Below are 17,035 nucleotides of genomic sequence, written 5' to 3'. Positions count from 1 at the left end.
TTTAGACTTTTTCCATGTTTTAATTCGACCATAACTTCTTTAGGACTCATTTTTGTGTGTTCTAGCTTACCTAATCAAGTTTTTCGATTTTTAATACGTTCTAGCCGAATTAGAATATTTTTAGGAGTTTATTTTGGGTTTTTTAGCTTTATTATGTTTTATTTTAGACTTTTTCCATGTTTTAATTCGACCATAACTTCTTTAGGACTCATTTTTGTGTGTTAGGGCTTACCTAATCAAGTTTTTCGATTTTTAGTACGTTCTAGCTGAATTAGAATATTTTTAGGAGTTTATTTTGGGTTTTTTAGCTTTATTATGTTTTATTTTAGACTTTTTCCATGTTTTAATTCGACCATAACTTCTTTAGGACTCATTTTTGTGTGTTCTAGCTCACCTAATCAAGTTTTTCGATTTTTAATACGTTCTAGCCGAATTAGAATATTTTTAGGAGTTTATTTTGGGTTTTTTAGCTTTATTATGTTTTATTTTAGACTTTTTCCATGTTTTAATTCGACCATAACTTCTTTAGGACTCATTTTTGTGTGTTCTAGCTCACCTAATCAAGTTTTTCGATTTTTAATACGTTCTAGCCGAATTAGAATATTTTTAGGAGTTTATTTTGGGTTTTTTAGCTTTATCATGTTTTATTTTAGACTTTTTCCATGTTTTAATTCGACCATAACTTCTTTAGGACTCATTTTTGTGTGTTCTAGCTTACCTAATCAAGTTTTTCGATTTTTAATACGTTCTAGCCGAATTAGAATATTTTTAGGAGTTTATTTTGGGTTTTTTAGCTTTATTATGTTTTATTTTAGACTTTTTCCATGTTTTAATTCGACCATAACTTCTTTAGGACTCATTTTTGTGTGTTCTAGCTTACCTAATCAAGTTTTTCGATTTTTAATACGTTCTAGCCGAATTAGAATATTTTTAGGAGTTTATTTTGGGTTTTTTAGCTTTATTATGTTTTATTTTAGACTTTTTCCATGTTTTAATTCGACCATAACTTCTTTAGGACTCATTTTTGTGTGTTCTAGCTTACCTAATCAAGTTTTTCGATTTTTAATACGTTCTAGCCGAATTAGAATATTTTTAGGAGTTTATTTTGGGTTTTTTAGCTTTATTATGTTTTATTTTAGACTTTTTCCATGTTTTAATTCGACCATAACTTCTTTAGGACTCATTTTTGAGTGTTCTAGCTTACCTAATCAAGTTTTTCGATTTTTAATACGTTCTAGCTGAATTAGAATATTTTTAGGAGTTTATTTTGGGTTTTTTAGCTTTATCATGTTTTATTTTAGACTTTTTCCATGTTTTAATTCGACCATAACTTCTTTAGGACTCATTTTTGAGTGTTCTAGCTTACCTAATCAAGTTTTTCGATTTTTAATACGTTCTAGCTGAATTAGAATATTTTTAGGAGTTTATTTTGGGTTTTTTAGCTTTATCATGTTTTATTTTAGACTTTTTCCATGTTTTAATTCGACCATAACTTCTTTAGGACTCATTTTTGAGTGTTCTAGCTTACCTAATCAAGTTTTTCGATTTTTAATACGTTCTAGCCGAATTAGAATATTTTTAGGAGTTTATTTTGGGTTTTTTAGCTTTATTATGTTTTATTTTAGACTTTTTCCATGTTTTAATTCGACCATAACTTCTTTAGGACTCATTTTTGAGTGTTCTAGCTTACCTAATCAAGTTTTTCGATTTTTAATACGTTCTAGCCGAATTAGAATATTTTTAGGAGTTTATTTTGGGTTTTTTAGCTTTATTATGTTTTATTTTAGACTTTTTCCATGTTTTAATTCGACCATAACTTCTTTAGGACTCATTTTTGAGTGTTCTAGCTTACCTAATCAAGTTTTTCGATTTTTAATACGTTCTAGCTGAATTAGAATATTTTTAGGAGTTTATTTTGGGTTTTTTAGCTTTATCATGTTTTATTTTAGACTTTTTCCATGTTTTAATTCGACCATAACTTCTTTTGGACTTATTTTTGTGTGTTCTAGTTTTCTAATTGTTTTTTGTACTTTAAATGCGTTCTAATTTAATCAAAATATCTTTCGGATTCATTTTTTCCATGTTCTAGTTCCACTAGAACATCTTTAGGACTCATTTTTGTGTGTTCTAGCTTACTTAATAAAGTTTTTCGATTTTTAATATGTTCTAGATGTGCTAGAACAACTTTCGGACTCATTTGCGAACGTTTTTGCTTTATTAATTCTATTTTTCTACTTTTTACGTGTTCTAGCTGTACTAGAATATTTTTAGGAGTTTATTTTGGGTATTTTAGCTTCATCATTTTTTATTTTAGACTTTTAATTCGTTATTTTTGAACCAAAACATCAATTGGACTTATTTTTGTGTGTTCTAGCTTTCCTTTTTCGTCCTAGCTTTCCTCCAAGCTTCACGGTTCTCATTTAAACTTTGCAGTTTTTTCGTTAACTGATAAATCTTTTTATTTTCTGTATATTCTGCATCATCATCTTCTTCGTAAGCTTCTCGAGTTGAATTTTTAACGATCGACGAAAAAGAAATGAAGAAAAATAATCATTCCAGGTTTATTAGCTAACAAAGCAACTAATTCAGTCAAAACGGATCCGTTTACATGTTCAAAAGTTCCTAATATCTCAGTAATACCTGCGACGCCAGAAAGTTCCATTTCAACATCGAAACATTCGGAAAATTCGTCGTGCCAAAACGGATACGAGGTGAGTCAAATGATTAATAAATAAAACTTCCGATTAAGTTTCCACGCTTTTTTTTTCCATTTCGAAGAATCACAATTTCGTCGCGGACTCTCCTGACGATTCCCCCGAATCCGAAGACCACCCTTATCACTCCCTTAGCAGTTCGATGATCACTTTAAGAAGATTCGGCACCGTATCTAGTTTGGAAAGAGTTACGTCCGAAGAAAAAGAAGATTCCATCGACAATAACGTAGACGATAATAGCGTAGACGAAGAAGATAACGACGACGATTTCAATAACTCTACTATAAAACATTGGACTCTAAGAGCCGGTACGTACGTCGCCGAAAAAATGTCGTTTCTCGAGAAACTCGGAGAAGATTACAAACAACAATACGTCACTAGATACCTAACGACATCCGATAATCCAGTAAACGGAGAAGATTTACAAGAAGAAGAAGATATTTGGGGAACTCCGACTAGCGGTGGAGAAAACGAAGATAGTTTGAATTCGCCGGGGTGCGAAGACAAACAATCGGTCAGTAGGTAGAAATTTGTTGGTTTTGCTTCGTTTGGACTGTATTTGATTCGAATTTCAGCCGAATAACGGATCCCTTTCGTCCGATTACGGCGACGATACCGAATTGATGATGGACGAATTGCTGATGACGCCCCCGATCAGCGGTGCCGCGATGCGAGGCCTCCTGCCGCGGAGGACGCTGGAACCTCTGATCGAAGAAGAATTGTACGAAACGTCTTCGACGTCTTCGATTGAATCCGATAGCGAGTCGGAATCTCCCGAACGACAGGTAGATAAACAAAATTATATATATATACGGAAGTTTATTTGAAAAATTACTTTCGGTTGTATTGTGGGCAGGAGAGCGGAACTGGAGGTGTTGCTGACACATGTTGTGTTGCGGAAGGAGCGCGGCAACCGAACGGATCGGATCTGGAGGAATCGAAAGGAGGTACGGGCGTTCGTCCTTCGATTCCGACGACGACGACGACGATTCACAGATCGGAAAGTTACCGTCGTATTATCGAGGCTGCGGAAAACGAAGGAAACGAAGAACGAAACGATTATTTCTTCAATCGATTCCGGCCGGCGGGCAAGTTTGTAAATATCGAGAGGATACCGAGATCGAGAAGTATTAAAATGTGAGTCGAATCGATAATTAATCTTTTTTTTTGTTCGGTTGTTCGGGACGTTGTTTTGGCGTGATTAGGAGCCATTTTGTTTTGTTTTTACTAAATTCTTGTCGAAAAATATCCGAAACGTTGTTAAAATAATCAATTTACGTTTTGTTTTTTCGTATTTAAACTAAAAAAGTTGTTGACGAAAATATTAACAATTTTATGGCCTCGTATAATTGAGAAAATGTTTAAATGTTTAATCGTTGACATATTCTGTTGAATAATTATGAAGATTTAAGGAAAAAATCGATTGTATTACTATTCTTTAAATATGATACAGAGTGAGTCAAAATGCGAATGATTTTTTTTCTATTTTTATAAATGTATCGCCCTGTATGTTAATTCCACATCATAAATGACGAAAAATCAGTTTTTTTCATAAATTTTAACCCCTTTTACTTTCCTTCATAACAATATATTATCATAATATGTTATACGGGGTATTTAAAAAGTTATATAATAAATTTGACACCCTGTATAATTGAAAAAGTAAAAATTGTGCGATAACTTTTCAATGGTTTTCATTTAGTATAATGATTAATTGGATTGATATTTTCCAAATATAATACGGGGTGAATCAATATGCAAATTAATTTGTTTTTATTTTTTTTTAAATGTATCGCCCTGTATGTTAAATCCACATCATAAATGACGAAAAATCAGTTTTTTTCATAAATTTAAACCCCTTTCACTTCCCTTCACAACATTATATTATCATAATATGTTATACGGGGTATTTAAAAAGTTATATAATAAATTTGACACCCTGTATAATTGAAAAAGTAAAAATTGTGCGATAACTATTCAATGGTTTTCATTTAGTATAATGATTAATTGGATTGATATTTTCAAAATATAATACGGGGTGAATCAATATGCAAATTAATTTGTTTTAATTTTTTTTTTAAATGTATCGCCCTGTATGTTAATTCCACATCATAAATGACGAAAAATCAGTTTTTTTCATAAATTTAAACCCCTTTCACTTCCCTTCACAACATTATATTATCATAATATGTTATACGGGGTATTTAAAAAGTTATATAATAAATTTGACACCCTGTATAATTGAAAACGTGAAAATTGTACAATAACTTTTCAATGGTTTCCATTTAGTATAATGATTAATTGGATTGATATTTTCCAAATATAATACGGGGTGAATCAATATGCAAATTAATTTGTTTTAATGTTTTTTTTAAATGTATCGCCCTGTATGTTAAATCCACATCATAAATGACGAAAAATCAGTTTTTTTCATAAATTTAAACCCCTTTCACTTCCCTTCACAACATTATATTATCGTAATATGTTATACGGGGTATTTAAAAAGTTATATAATAAATTTGACACCCTGTATAATTGAAAACGTGAAAATTGTACAATAACTTTTCAATGGTTTTCATTTAGTATAATGATTAATTGGATTGATATTTTCCAAATATAATACGGGGTGAATCAATATGCAAATTAATTTGTTTTAATGTTTTTTTTAAATGTATCGCCCTGTATGTTAAATCCACATCATAAATGACGAAAAATCAGTTTTTTTCATAAATTTAAACCCCTTTCACTTCCCTTCACAACATTATATTATCGTAATATGTTATACGGGGTATTTAAAAAGTTATATAATAAATTTGACACCCTGTATAATTGAAAACGTGAAAATTGTACAATAACTATTCAATGGTTTTCATTTAGTATAATGATTAATTGGATTGATATTTTCCAAATATAATACGGGGTGAATCAATATGCAAATTAATTTGTTTTTATTTTTTTTTAAATGTATCGCCCTGTATGTTAAATCCACATCATAAATGACGAAAAATCAGTTTTTTTCATAAATTTAAACCCCTTTCACTTCCCTTCACAACATTATATTATCGTAATATGTTATACGGGGTATTTAAAAAGTTATATAATAAATTTGACACCCTGTATAATTGAAAACGTGAAAATTGTACAATAACTATTCAATGGTTTTCATTTAGTATAATGATTAATTGGATTGATATTTTCCAAATATAATACGGGGTGAATCAATATGCAAATTAATTTGTTTTAATTTTTTTTTTAAATGTATCGCCCTGTATGTTAATTCCACATCATAAATGACGAAAAATCAGTTTTTTTCATAAATTTAAACCCCTTTCACTTCCCTTCACAACATTATATTATCATAATATGTTATACGGGGTATTTAAAAAGTTATATAATAAATTTGACACCCTGTATAATTGAAAACGTGAAAATTGTACAATAACTATTCAATGGTTTTCATTTAGAATAATGATTAGTTGCATTGATATTTTCCAAATATAATACGGGGTGAATCAATATGCAAATGAATTTGTTTTTATTTTTTTTTTAAATGTATCGCCCTGTATGTTAATTCCAGATCATAAATGACGAAAAATCAATTTTTTTCATAAATTTTAACCCCTTTCACTTCCCTTCACAACATTATATTATCATAATATGTTATACAGGGTATTTAAAAAGTTATATAATAATAAAGGCGCTAAATTTATAGTAATTTTATTGAAATTTCTTAAAACCCCCGTATAATATATTGAAATATTATAATAATATACGTTTTATCCAAAAAAACTCTATATATTATTATAAAATCACGTTAAATAGCCAAATTAAATCACCTTGTATAAGTAATATTAATTGTGATGTATCTAGCACACAATATTTTTTCTACGACCAGAAAATATGAATGAAACTTTAATTTCCCTTTCATGCCAATTGTAGCCTATCAAAATTGTTATCTACAACTGAGTTTTGACGTTTTTAAAAGTATTATTGTCAGTAATTAAAAATTAAAGCGAATCGAAAATAAATTATGGCCCCAGTCTATGCCAAAGCAACTTAAAGTTATTATAATGGGTAATTTATAATAAACTCCCATTATTACATGTATATACACTATTGAAACTCAGCGACATCTAGAAAGTCATCTCTCAACTAACTAACTAAGATCTAAACTAACGTGATCTACCCAACGAATCGAAAATCATGAAAAATTAATTTTATTTACTAAATTTATGATAGGAGAAGAATGATGGAATTAAAATGTCAATATTTAAAATAAGAGTGAAAACAAATAAAATTTCGGCGCCCCATCTATCGACAACAATACCAAACTACCTACAGTATTCTGTCGAGTACAATATAAACAAAATAAATTACAGATTCCTTCTATCTGTGTTGATTGTACAAACTAGTAGACGTGAGAGGTCGCCTAAATCTATTATTAATAATTATTTTTAATTAATTGTTTTTCAGTTTTGAGTTTTTTAATATGCGTAAACCGGAAAGAAGAATATACGAAACACACCCCGAAGGTAGACATCTCATCAAAATATTCGAAAGCGAAGATCCTCTTACAGACGACACACACAGTTTAAATTCGCCAAAGCAATTATCGCCTAGACGACTGAAGGTATGAATTATACAAAATCGCATTAATTACTGACACTAATACTTCATTCTAACGCCAAAAAATACCTTTTACAACAGCAATTAACCTTAAATTGAATTTTTCAAATCTAATTACGTGTACTGGATACCGATCGTTCAATCAATAGTGGGGGTACGTTAGAGAAAAGTTTCAGTTCGATATTATGTATTTAAGTTGATTCCATCGTGCTTCTTGTGTGTTTTAAATCCCTTGTTTTTCAATTTATTAAACCTCTATCGTATTTTCCGAAGTATTCCAATACATAATGTTTGTAGACTTCAATTAGAAAAATATTAATGAAAATAGAAGAAAACAAACTGTCAATATCTATCACCTGTCATCGAATCCTTTGTACCGCGTTCCAAGTGTCAGGTATGAGAAATCATATACCAACCTACCGGATAGGCAACAAACAATACTGCCACGTATTATATTAACATATGTTAGACTAGGATAAGTTTTTCTATTTTTAATATTGTTTGATTCTGATTTCCTCAAGTGGCTCTCAATTTTTGATCGTATAAATAATTTATTTAGGACAAGCAGTTGGATAGACGTTTCTGGAAACAACTGAGCAGAAGAAGGGGATATAAAGGAATAGTACCGGCCTAATTTATAGCATTTCTGTACATCGCTTCTTTGATTATAAAGCTCAAAAGAAAGTTTACTATGATATTATTTAAACGGAATAATAATTACTTATTTTTTATTCTTAATGATGTGTTAACAATAATTTGTCTTGACTTTTTCTATAAACAATTTAAAAAAGTCAATCTAACCTAACCTAACCTAACCTAAAAAAAGGAAATGTGGGTTTACTCAACTGCAGTAAAAATATTATCATCTTCAATGATTTTTTGAATGAAATTTTTATTAAAATCCAAAATTTTAGGTGTAGTTAAATTGAATATCTAGTAGTAGGATGGGGTTGTGGTGGATGTGTCATAAATGAATGGGAAATGGTAGAACAAAGACGAAATAAATGATATACTTCATGTTTATGAACTCTTGAATGAATTTTTCATTAATAAAATCGGACATTTTGTTTAATTTAATAATTCCTCGCCTCGACTTTCTGTTTAAGCTTTAAAAACTCTTTATAATAGGACAGGGATGACATTTTTTCAAGTGTACGGTGTACTAAGAACCTAATTTTATAAAAATTGCCTTTTCTAAAATTATTTTCATAGAAAATGAGGTTTTTCCAAGTTCATTTGATGAGAAACATGATTTTTTGATTTTAATTAGATGGAAAAATGACAATTTTGAGTTATTCTGGTCAAAAATTCTGTTTTCTGACTGAAATTGATCAGAAATTGTATAGTTTGGACTAAAAGTAGCTTTTTTCGATTAAATGTGGCCCAAAATGGAATTTTCTGACTTAAATTTTAATCGAAAATAGTTTTCAATATCCAATTTTGACGAAAAGTAGTTTTTTTCAGCTCAATATAGTCCAAAATTGGTCGAAAATATGCTTTTTTAATTTAATACTGGCCAAAACTGGATTTTATCAGTTTAATTCGGTGGAAAAAATGCTTTTCTCTATTTAATTTCATCTGAAATTTGATTTTCACATAGAGTTTGGTCCGAAATAGTTTTCTATTTCTAATTTTGACAAAAAATAGCTTTTTTCAGTTCTATATACTCCAAAATAGGTTATTCTTAATGTAATTTGGCCCCAAAATGGCATTTTTGAAATACTTTGGTCAAAAATAGACTTTTCTCAATTTAATATGACCCTAGACTAAAGTTTCGCAGTTTAATTTGATAGAAAAGACTCTTCTATATTTAATTTATATCAACAAGTAAGTTTTTTAATTCAAAATAACCCAGAATTGGATTTTCGGTGAAAAAGTATTTCTGAGTCAAGTGAAAATATGATTTAATTCAGTCGAAATATTATGTTTGAGTTAAATTTTGTTAAAAATCACATTTCTTGTGTTTAACTTACCAAATATAGGCTCTTATTAATTTAATTTTGTCAAAAAAGTTACTTTTCTTTGTTTTATTTCTGTTTATAACGAATACGAGATTATTTCTCTTTTACATGTAAAATGGTCTTTGTCTATATTATTACACAGTCATCTAAAGAAAAGTTCCAAAGCACTTCGTTACTAATACATAATCGTATATACAAAGGCCAAATTAGAGAAAAAAGAAGAATAGCCTATTTACTCTCGTTACGATATATTTGTTAAATCAATTTTTTTTTAAAAAATATTATTGTAAAACATAAAAAATATGACGAATGTAAATTGTGAATTTGTTCTATTAATTCCTATTTTACATATAACATTCCTATTGCCTTTTCAAGCTTAATTTCGGCTCTAATAATAGTGAGAATACTTTTTATTAAGCTTTAAATAAATTGTTATCGTCCAATTTTTTATAAAAAAAATTCGATATTGAATAGATGAGTCTTAATCTCTGGTTATCAATCTAATTAAAAAAAAATAAATGATACTATTTTCATAAATTTAATGCAATGTTTTTAAATCTTCTTTGACTGTGCAAGCCTCAAGATTTGTATATAATGTTGAGAGAAAAAAAATGGAATACTTTTAAACCATAGTTCTGCAGTTATATTCGAGATTGATTCATATTAGGCAGTCAAAATTGCATTTCCAACACTTCAACTGACGATGTTATGTTGAAAATTAATTCATTTATATTAAAACAGTTTAATAAACGTTTTATTTATAATTTTGACGTTTTTATAAGTACATTCTACTTCTACCTATCGGCCGATACTGTTACTTCCAATCTGAGACCTCAGAATATTCTTGTAACTTCGTCAAAATAGTTTTAGAATGTTGCTTAACTACGTTATCATGTAAGACCAATTAACAGGGAAAAGAAGAATAACCTATCTTCATTATAACCTTTTTCAAATGCCAGAGATTCAAGTGTTGTGAAATTGTCTTGCTCTTAAGAGGTTTTATTTAGATAATAAAAAAAACTCGAACAAAAAGAAAAATGTATTATAATTAGTTATCATAATGATAATTCCGTCACGTGAAATTGTGATAAAAATACATTTTTGTATAATGTTAAAAATAAACCAATGAAAAATTTAATTTTAGTTTTATTTCCAAAAACGAGGGCAATTGATGTGCTTCAAGATTGCATCACTCAGTATATCGTTTGATATTGTTATAAGAAGAAAATTGTGGCATAAAAAACACAAGCCTAAAAATTAAAAGAATCGGTGAAAAGTGAAAGGCATAACATTAAAAACAGGTAAAATTGAAAAAAAAACATTAAAGATTAATTAACATTGTTTATTGATCACAAATAACTATCATAAGTAAATTTCTAAAAAAATATATACGATTACATTCATTGCCCTTTCGAAACTGAATCAATATGTTTAAGGACATCTTCTGCTGATAAATCTTTCAACGTCACACATTTTTCCTTTCCCTTATCTATAAAAGATATGCACACATAATTTAAACTAGAAAAAATGTATACAAATCGAAAAGAAACACAATCTCGGGGGTTATAAGAGAGAAAACAAAGTTAAATATATATTTGTTTTACTTACCAAATCTAGCCCAAAGTTTAGGTTCGACACCAGAACATTCTCTTATTAGTATAGGAAGCTTGGGATTATTTGATTTAAGGTTCACATAGTGTTTTTCAACAAATTCTCTAAAAGAAATAATTGTGATCGTAATATTGTTACATAACCTAAATAATGTTCTATTACCTGACACCTTTACTGGCAGCTCCAGTTTGGCATAAATGAATTCTTAATTCTTTAAGTGCGGATCCGAAACGGAGAGCCATTCTATATATATATATTTTTACAAGAAAATAAATTGATTTTTCTTATTGTTACTTAAACTTCGTTTAGACAATTGACACATATAGGTGGTCTCTTACTTATGTAGTAAACATCCATTAGAAATATTTTTTAGTAAAACAAACTATTAATATTCGTTTAAATAAGAATATTAAAAGTTTTTTGTTAATATGAATTGTATATTAAAAACGTATGGTAATAATAAAGCTAAAAATTTCCAAAAAACTAAGGTAGAGTAGTTCATACGATGATCGTGTTTGTTATATTAAAAAACGAAGAAGAGAAATTACTTTTCACCATTACATCGTGGTATTTATATACATAGTTTTATTGTTTATATGTAAAATGTATAATAAAAAAACTATCTCCGATTAGTTCTGTTTCCTATTAACAAATATTCCAATTCTCCCAAAGTGTATTCGACTTCGACGCATCCTTTTTTCGGATTACTTTTATCAGGTATTTGAACAGTGACTTTATTATATTTATTATGACCGTTTTTGTTGGCTTGTTCCCTTATACTTTCCCATAACCTACGTTTATCTTCCTCTTTCGTATTTTTAATCGTTTTTAAAAATTCATATTTATCTAGAATTTTCAATGAAATATATAGTTTTAAAATAAAAATTTGTCATACGATTATATACTCACGAAACTCTTGCGTCTTTTTCTTTTCTAATAAATTATGAAGCGATTCTTTATCAGATTCGAATTTAAAAGTAGTTTGAGTATCTTGCCATTTTAAAATTTGCGAATTAACGTACGTTACACTGACAGGATTTCTGTGCGAATCTTTTTTTCTACAAGTCGCCTTGTCGTCGTTGATAGTTTTATAAAGATTATTAGAAAATTCGTTGATAAACGATTTTAATTCCTCTTCTTTCGGTTTAGTTTTCGATTTTTTTAAACTGTTCAAAGTATCTTCCATTACCGATATCAGTTTATTCTTCATATCTATTCCCGGTTTTAATATATCCTCTCTCCATTTCCATATATTCGATTGGGGTGGTTCTTCGCCCGATCGACTCTGGATTAAAATCGGATTGACGATCAGTTTTTGTCGGGGGATAGTTTTGTTTTTATTTATTGGAGACGACTGGATGGGGGCTTCGAGTTTAATTTGTCCATTGTAAGTCGTTTTTGTGAAATGATTCACTAGTTTCATGATTGTTTTTTTGAAATATTCTTTCGGTACGGCTTTTTGTTCTTGAGCGGCGACTCGTTCTTCCAACGATCGTATTTTTTCCGATAGATGTTTGAAATAATATTGACAGTATTGGTGATCGTTTTCTTTTTTTCTTTTGGCGTTTTCTTCGTTGTTGTTTCGTTTTTTTAGTATTTCCCGAGGGTCTTTTAGAGGTTCCGTTACGAAAGGCCGTTTTTGAGAATCCGCCACTAGACCTACAATCGCGCAATTTTTACATACGCACGGCGCGGCGTATTTTTCCTTAGTATTTTCCCTGTTTTTACATTTAAATATCGAATTTAATCCAGTCGTGTTGAAAATTTGTTGAACGTTTTCCGCTTCCGAATCGCTGAACGTCGGTATTTTTATGTGATCGCCTTTCGCGTATTTATTTGTACTTTTTTTCGATTTTTCGATCGACAACTTTCGATTTTTTCCCAAATTCATCGTTTCTATGAATTCTTTTACTTGTTCGCCGGACATAACTTTTTTTTCTGTAGTAAAAAGTTCGTTTTCTTTCGGTTTGATTACGGTAACGTCGAGATACGTACCGGCGTATTTTTCCGGAAAATTTATTATATCCGTTACCTCGTCGTCCATTTCGAGTTCAAGCTGCAATTGATTATTTTTTTCTGTGACATCTTCGGACTTATTTTTCAAATTCAACATTATGTTATAAACCTTAGCATTATGTTTATTATTAATCTGACGCGCATAATTTTGAATAATCTCACTAATGTCAATAATAATTATTTTTGACACGTTCCACTAAAAAAAAATTCGATCAAAACCACGGAACCGTTCGAACCGGAGCGGCGTTGTCAGATTTAATATAAAAAACATTATTATAAATGATAAACAGTTTTTTTGAGTAACCTAACCTAACTTTATCAACGGTAAACGGCGAAATAACTAAATGAACGAATGTTACCAAATTTCCGGGCTGAATATTGTTTTAAACAAAGGCCAGTTAGTCGATCTCGCACGAACATTTAATGACACGAATCGACGTCAATTGTCATTAACTTTATCAACGGTAAACTAACTAAATGATTGAAAATTTTTCCGGGCTGAATATTGTTTTAAACAAAGGCCAGTTAGTCGATCTCGCACGAACATTTAATGACACGAATCGACGTCAATTGTCATTTAATGTTTAAAACACGTTTTGGTTATGTTTTAAATTACCGAATACTTAACCTCAATTCGAGTATGGCGTCTTAATAATTATGTTAATCTCATAACTACCGATTGACGTTCGCTGACAGATCCAAACAATTTTATAACTGTCAATTATTAACCGTTTTACCATGTCTTTCGAAATCGTTAACAAAATAGGTATTATTTAATTTAAATTGGGTAAACGGAAAGTTTCATTAAGGTATTTTTAAGGTACAGGAGATTGCGAGATATTAGAAAAAATCAAAGACGAAGACACCGCTATAACCATAGCTTCCGATATAGTAACGGATATTATTAACAACGCTTTAGATATAGCCGAAGAACGCGGTAATATAGGAGACATTTTAGAAGAAGAATTTGAAGAAGAAACCAGCAAGGATAAACGGAAAGTTACCGAAAACGCGGCGGGACCTTTTCAAGGCGTCGGAGATCAATTGGGAGATGACGTGAATAAAGAACCGAAGATACAACATAGACCCGTGGAAAAGAAGAGTCGACTCACCGACTTGGTGAAAAATTCCAAACAACTTTTGGCCAAATTGATGTTGAATGAAAGTAGAGGCGAACTTCACGATACTAAATCCGAAAAATTAGTTAAAGTTGTCGAATTAGATTCGAAAGAACAACCTTATAGAGTGAAAAACGTCAACGCACCCGAAGATACTCGTTTACCAAGTAAGTATAGTGGAAATTCCGAGTTTTACCTCTTCTGAGATCCACCAGGTGATCAACGATCAGTCGCAGATTCAATCGTTCGTCGTATTTCGCGTGACCTGCCTGCTGCGGGTGCAGTTGTATCGACCCGGGAAGTGATGTTTTGGAAGTAGCGGTCTCTGTATACTTTGAGCCGTAATTAGGGCTTCAACCCGAGTAAGAAGAAGTTGTGGCCGATCTAGGGGACTGAAACCTTTCAGTTACCATCAAATCTGATATTTGGCGTCTCTAAATCGTCTATATTCTCAATAACCGAACGCAATTCTTCTAGGTGATGATTCTGATGAAATTTTGAACGAAAGATCCGGGGACGAAGAAATTTTGGACGAGATACAATTGTCGGTGTCGCAAGGTGACGATTTGCAATCGAAAGAGAGTTTGAAAAAGACGATGACTTTTCCTTTGGCGGGACCGTCGAAGAAAACTCTGATGGATCGTTACCGTACGTTGAAATTCGCCGGGGAATTTAAGAAGAAACAATGGAATTTCGGTAGTAGGATCATGGATTATATACGTAAACAGAAAGCGAAGAGGCAGATCGAAAATACGAATCAAAACGACGAATTTAAATTTTAAGTTGTTGGAAAATTTTTGGTTTCCATTCATTCGATGCCAAATTAGTTTTTCGACAACGATAAATTTTCCATTTATTGTTTTTTTTATATCGACAAATTTTGATAATAAACATTTTATTTATTGGAATTTTTTGATTTTTTTTTTCGGAGAATACGCAGTGCGGTCGATTCGCACAGTAGGACGCGTTAGTGACAAGTTTCGACTTCGACAATTGAAAGTTGTTTTGCTGGAGACGAGAATCATCAAAAGGTAATCGACGTGTAGCAAAAGGTCCCGCGACTCCGAAGAATCGAATGCAACCATGAGCGCGGTGTAGTACTTTGACGTATTTACGTCAAAAAATATTGAAAAAATGCAAAAAATTAGTCGAGGCTTCATGACAATGCTCCAATCCACATTACTTCGTTTCCCAAAGCGACTGAACAGCCCTGAACTAACTCCGGCGGACTATTTTTAGTTAAATAGTGAAAGAATCAACTGCGTAAATGAAATTAAATAGGCGGTGTACGAAAATTTTTACTCTAAAGACGCCATACACTTTTCCAAGAAGTTTTTTTCGATCGATCTAAGTAGTGCTGGAAGTCTTCTTCGGTGAGGATCTTCAGGAGTTCTGGTTTATCACGCTTCCATCGATTCAAATCGTTTTCCCTTCTAAGGCAGACCTTTTTCTAACCTGTTCCTCGCCACACACCTTTCCATGCGTTTATTCCATCGATCTAAATAGTGCTGGAAGTCTTCTTCGGTGAGGATCTTCAGGAGTTCTGGTTTACCGCGCTTCCATCGACTCAAATCTGGTTCCCTTTTAAGACAAACCTTTTTCTAACCTTTCCTCTCGTCACACACCTTTCCATAGGTTTTTTTCCATCGATCTAAGTAGTGCTAGAAGTCTTCTTCGGTGAGGATCTTCAGGAGTTCTGTTTTATCACGCTTCCATCGACTCAAATCGTTTTCCCTTCTAAGGCAGACCTTTTTTCTAACCTTTCCCTCGCCACACACCTTTCCATGCGTTTATTCCATCGATCTAAACAGTGCTGGAAGTCTTCTTCGGTGAGGATCTTCAGGAGTTCTGTTTTATCACGCTTCCATCGATTCAAATCGTTTTCCCTTCTAAGATAGACCTTTTTCTAACCTTTCCCTCGCCACACACCTTTCCATGCGTTTATTCCATCGATCTAAACAGTGCTGGATGTCTTCTTCGGTGAGGATCTTCAGGAGTTCTGTTTTATCACGCTTCCATCGACTCAAATCGTTTTCCCTTCTAAGATAGACCTTTTTCTAACCTTTCCCTCGCCACACACCTTTCCATGCGTTTATTCCATCGATCTAAACAGTGCTGGAAGTCTTCTTCGGTGAGGATCTTCAGGAGTTCTGTTTTATCACGCTTCCTTCGACTCAAATCGTTTTCCCTTTTAAGGCAGACCTTTTTCTAACCTTTCCCTCGCCACACACCTTTCCATGCGTTTATTCCATCGATCTAAACAGTGCTGGAAGTCTTCTTCGGTGAGGATCTTCAGGAGTTCTGTTTTATCACGCTTCCATCGATTCAAATCGTTTTCCCTTCTAAGGCAGACCTTTTTCTAACCTTTCCCTCGCCACACACCTTTCCATGCGTTTTTTCCATCGATCTAAGCAGTGGTAGAAGTCTTCTTCGGTGAGGATCTTCAGGAGTTCTGTTTTATCACGCTTCCATCGATTCAAATCGTTTTCCCTTCTAAGGCAGACCTTTTTCTAACCTTTCCCTCGCCATACACTTTTCCATGCGTTTTTTTATCGATCTAAGCAGTGCTGGAAGTCTTCTTCGGTGAGGATCTTCAGGAGTTCTGTTTTATCACGCTTCCATCGACTCAAATCGTTTTCCCTTCTAAGATAGACCTTTTTCTAACCTTTCCCTCGCCACACACCTTTCCATGCGTTTATTCCATCGATCTAAACAGTGCTGGATGTCTTCTTCGGTGAGGATCTTCAGGAGTTCTGTTTTATCACGCTTCCTTCGACTCAAATCGTTTTCCCTTCTAAGATAGACCTTTTTCTAACCTTTCCCTCGCCACACACCTTTCCATGCGTTTATTCCATCGATCTAAACAGTGCTGGAAGTCTTCTTCGGTGAGGATCTTCAGGAGTTCTGTTTTATCACGCTTCCATCGATTCAAATCGTTTTCCCTTCTAAGGCAGACCTTTTTCTAACCTTTCCCTCGCCACACACCTTT

The 17,035-nt window shown here is 31.8% G+C and overlaps 3 protein-coding genes across 3 annotated transcripts in view; 2 read left to right on the top strand and 1 right to left on the bottom strand.

The window, feature by feature from the left end:
- LOC130447811 (uncharacterized) overlaps nucleotides 1-10,625 on the top strand; it is a 43,897-nt gene extending 33,272 nt beyond the window's left edge. Inside the window, exons 19-24 of the mRNA XM_056784837.1 lie at nucleotides 2,560-2,711; nucleotides 2,779-3,228; nucleotides 3,290-3,499; nucleotides 3,571-3,851; nucleotides 7,188-7,344; nucleotides 7,900-10,625. Of these exons, the coding sequence (XP_056640815.1) occupies nucleotides 2,560-2,711; nucleotides 2,779-3,228; nucleotides 3,290-3,499; nucleotides 3,571-3,851; nucleotides 7,188-7,344; nucleotides 7,900-7,974 (1,325 nt within the window). The 3' untranslated portion in view covers nucleotides 7,975-10,625. The remainder of the gene's footprint in view (nucleotides 1-2,559; nucleotides 2,712-2,778; nucleotides 3,229-3,289; nucleotides 3,500-3,570; nucleotides 3,852-7,187; nucleotides 7,345-7,899) is intronic.
- A 3-nt stretch (nucleotides 10,626-10,628) lies between these two features.
- Nucleotides 10,629-11,253, bottom strand: LOC130447303 (NADH dehydrogenase [ubiquinone] 1 alpha subcomplex subunit 2). The gene is made up of 3 exons (XM_056784045.1): nucleotides 11,075-11,253; nucleotides 10,910-11,016; nucleotides 10,629-10,790 (listed from the first exon to the last, which is right to left on the bottom strand). The coding sequence occupies exons 1-3, from the start codon at nucleotides 11,152-11,154 to the stop codon at nucleotides 10,702-10,704; spliced, it is 276 nt and encodes a 91-aa protein (XP_056640023.1). The 5' UTR covers nucleotides 11,155-11,253; the 3' UTR covers nucleotides 10,629-10,701.
- Nucleotides 11,254-13,295: 2,042 nt separating this feature from the next.
- On the top strand, nucleotides 13,296-14,945 carry LOC130447501 (uncharacterized). Its single transcript, XM_056784359.1, has 3 exons — nucleotides 13,296-13,694; nucleotides 13,749-14,213; nucleotides 14,524-14,945. Exons 1-3 carry the CDS (start codon nucleotides 13,667-13,669, stop codon nucleotides 14,826-14,828), a joined length of 798 nt encoding a protein of 265 aa, XP_056640337.1. The 5' UTR covers nucleotides 13,296-13,666; the 3' UTR covers nucleotides 14,829-14,945.
- The last annotated feature ends 2,090 nt before the right edge of the window (nucleotides 14,946-17,035 follow it).

The sequence above is a fragment of the Diorhabda sublineata genome, chromosome 8 (genome assembly GCF_026230105.1).
Source record: "Diorhabda sublineata isolate icDioSubl1.1 chromosome 8, icDioSubl1.1, whole genome shotgun sequence".
Lineage (NCBI taxonomy): Eukaryota > Metazoa > Arthropoda > Insecta > Coleoptera > Chrysomelidae > Diorhabda > Diorhabda sublineata.
Note: the sequence above shows the minus strand (reverse complement) of the source record. Positions and strands in the feature narration are given on the sequence as shown.

Coding starts and splice junctions, on each gene's coding strand:
- LOC130447303 (XM_056784045.1), bottom strand. CDS start 11,154: ATGGCTCTCCGTTTCGGATCCGCACTTAAAGAATTAAGAATTCATTTA. Junction 11,017..11,074: donor GCTGCCAGTAAAGGTGTCAG/GTAATAGAACAT, acceptor TATTTCTTTTAG/AGAATTTGTTGAAAAACACT. Junction 10,791..10,909: donor TAAACTTTGGGCTAGATTTG/GTAAGTAAAACA, acceptor TATCTTTTATAG/ATAAGGGAAAGGAAAAATGT.
- LOC130447501 (XM_056784359.1), top strand. CDS start 13,667: ATGTCTTTCGAAATCGTTAACAAAATAG. Junction 13,695..13,748: donor CGAAATCGTTAACAAAATAG/GTATTATTTAAT, acceptor GGTATTTTTAAG/GTACAGGAGATTGCGAGATA. Junction 14,214..14,523: donor CGAAGATACTCGTTTACCAA/GTAAGTATAGTG, acceptor CAATTCTTCTAG/GTGATGATTCTGATGAAATT.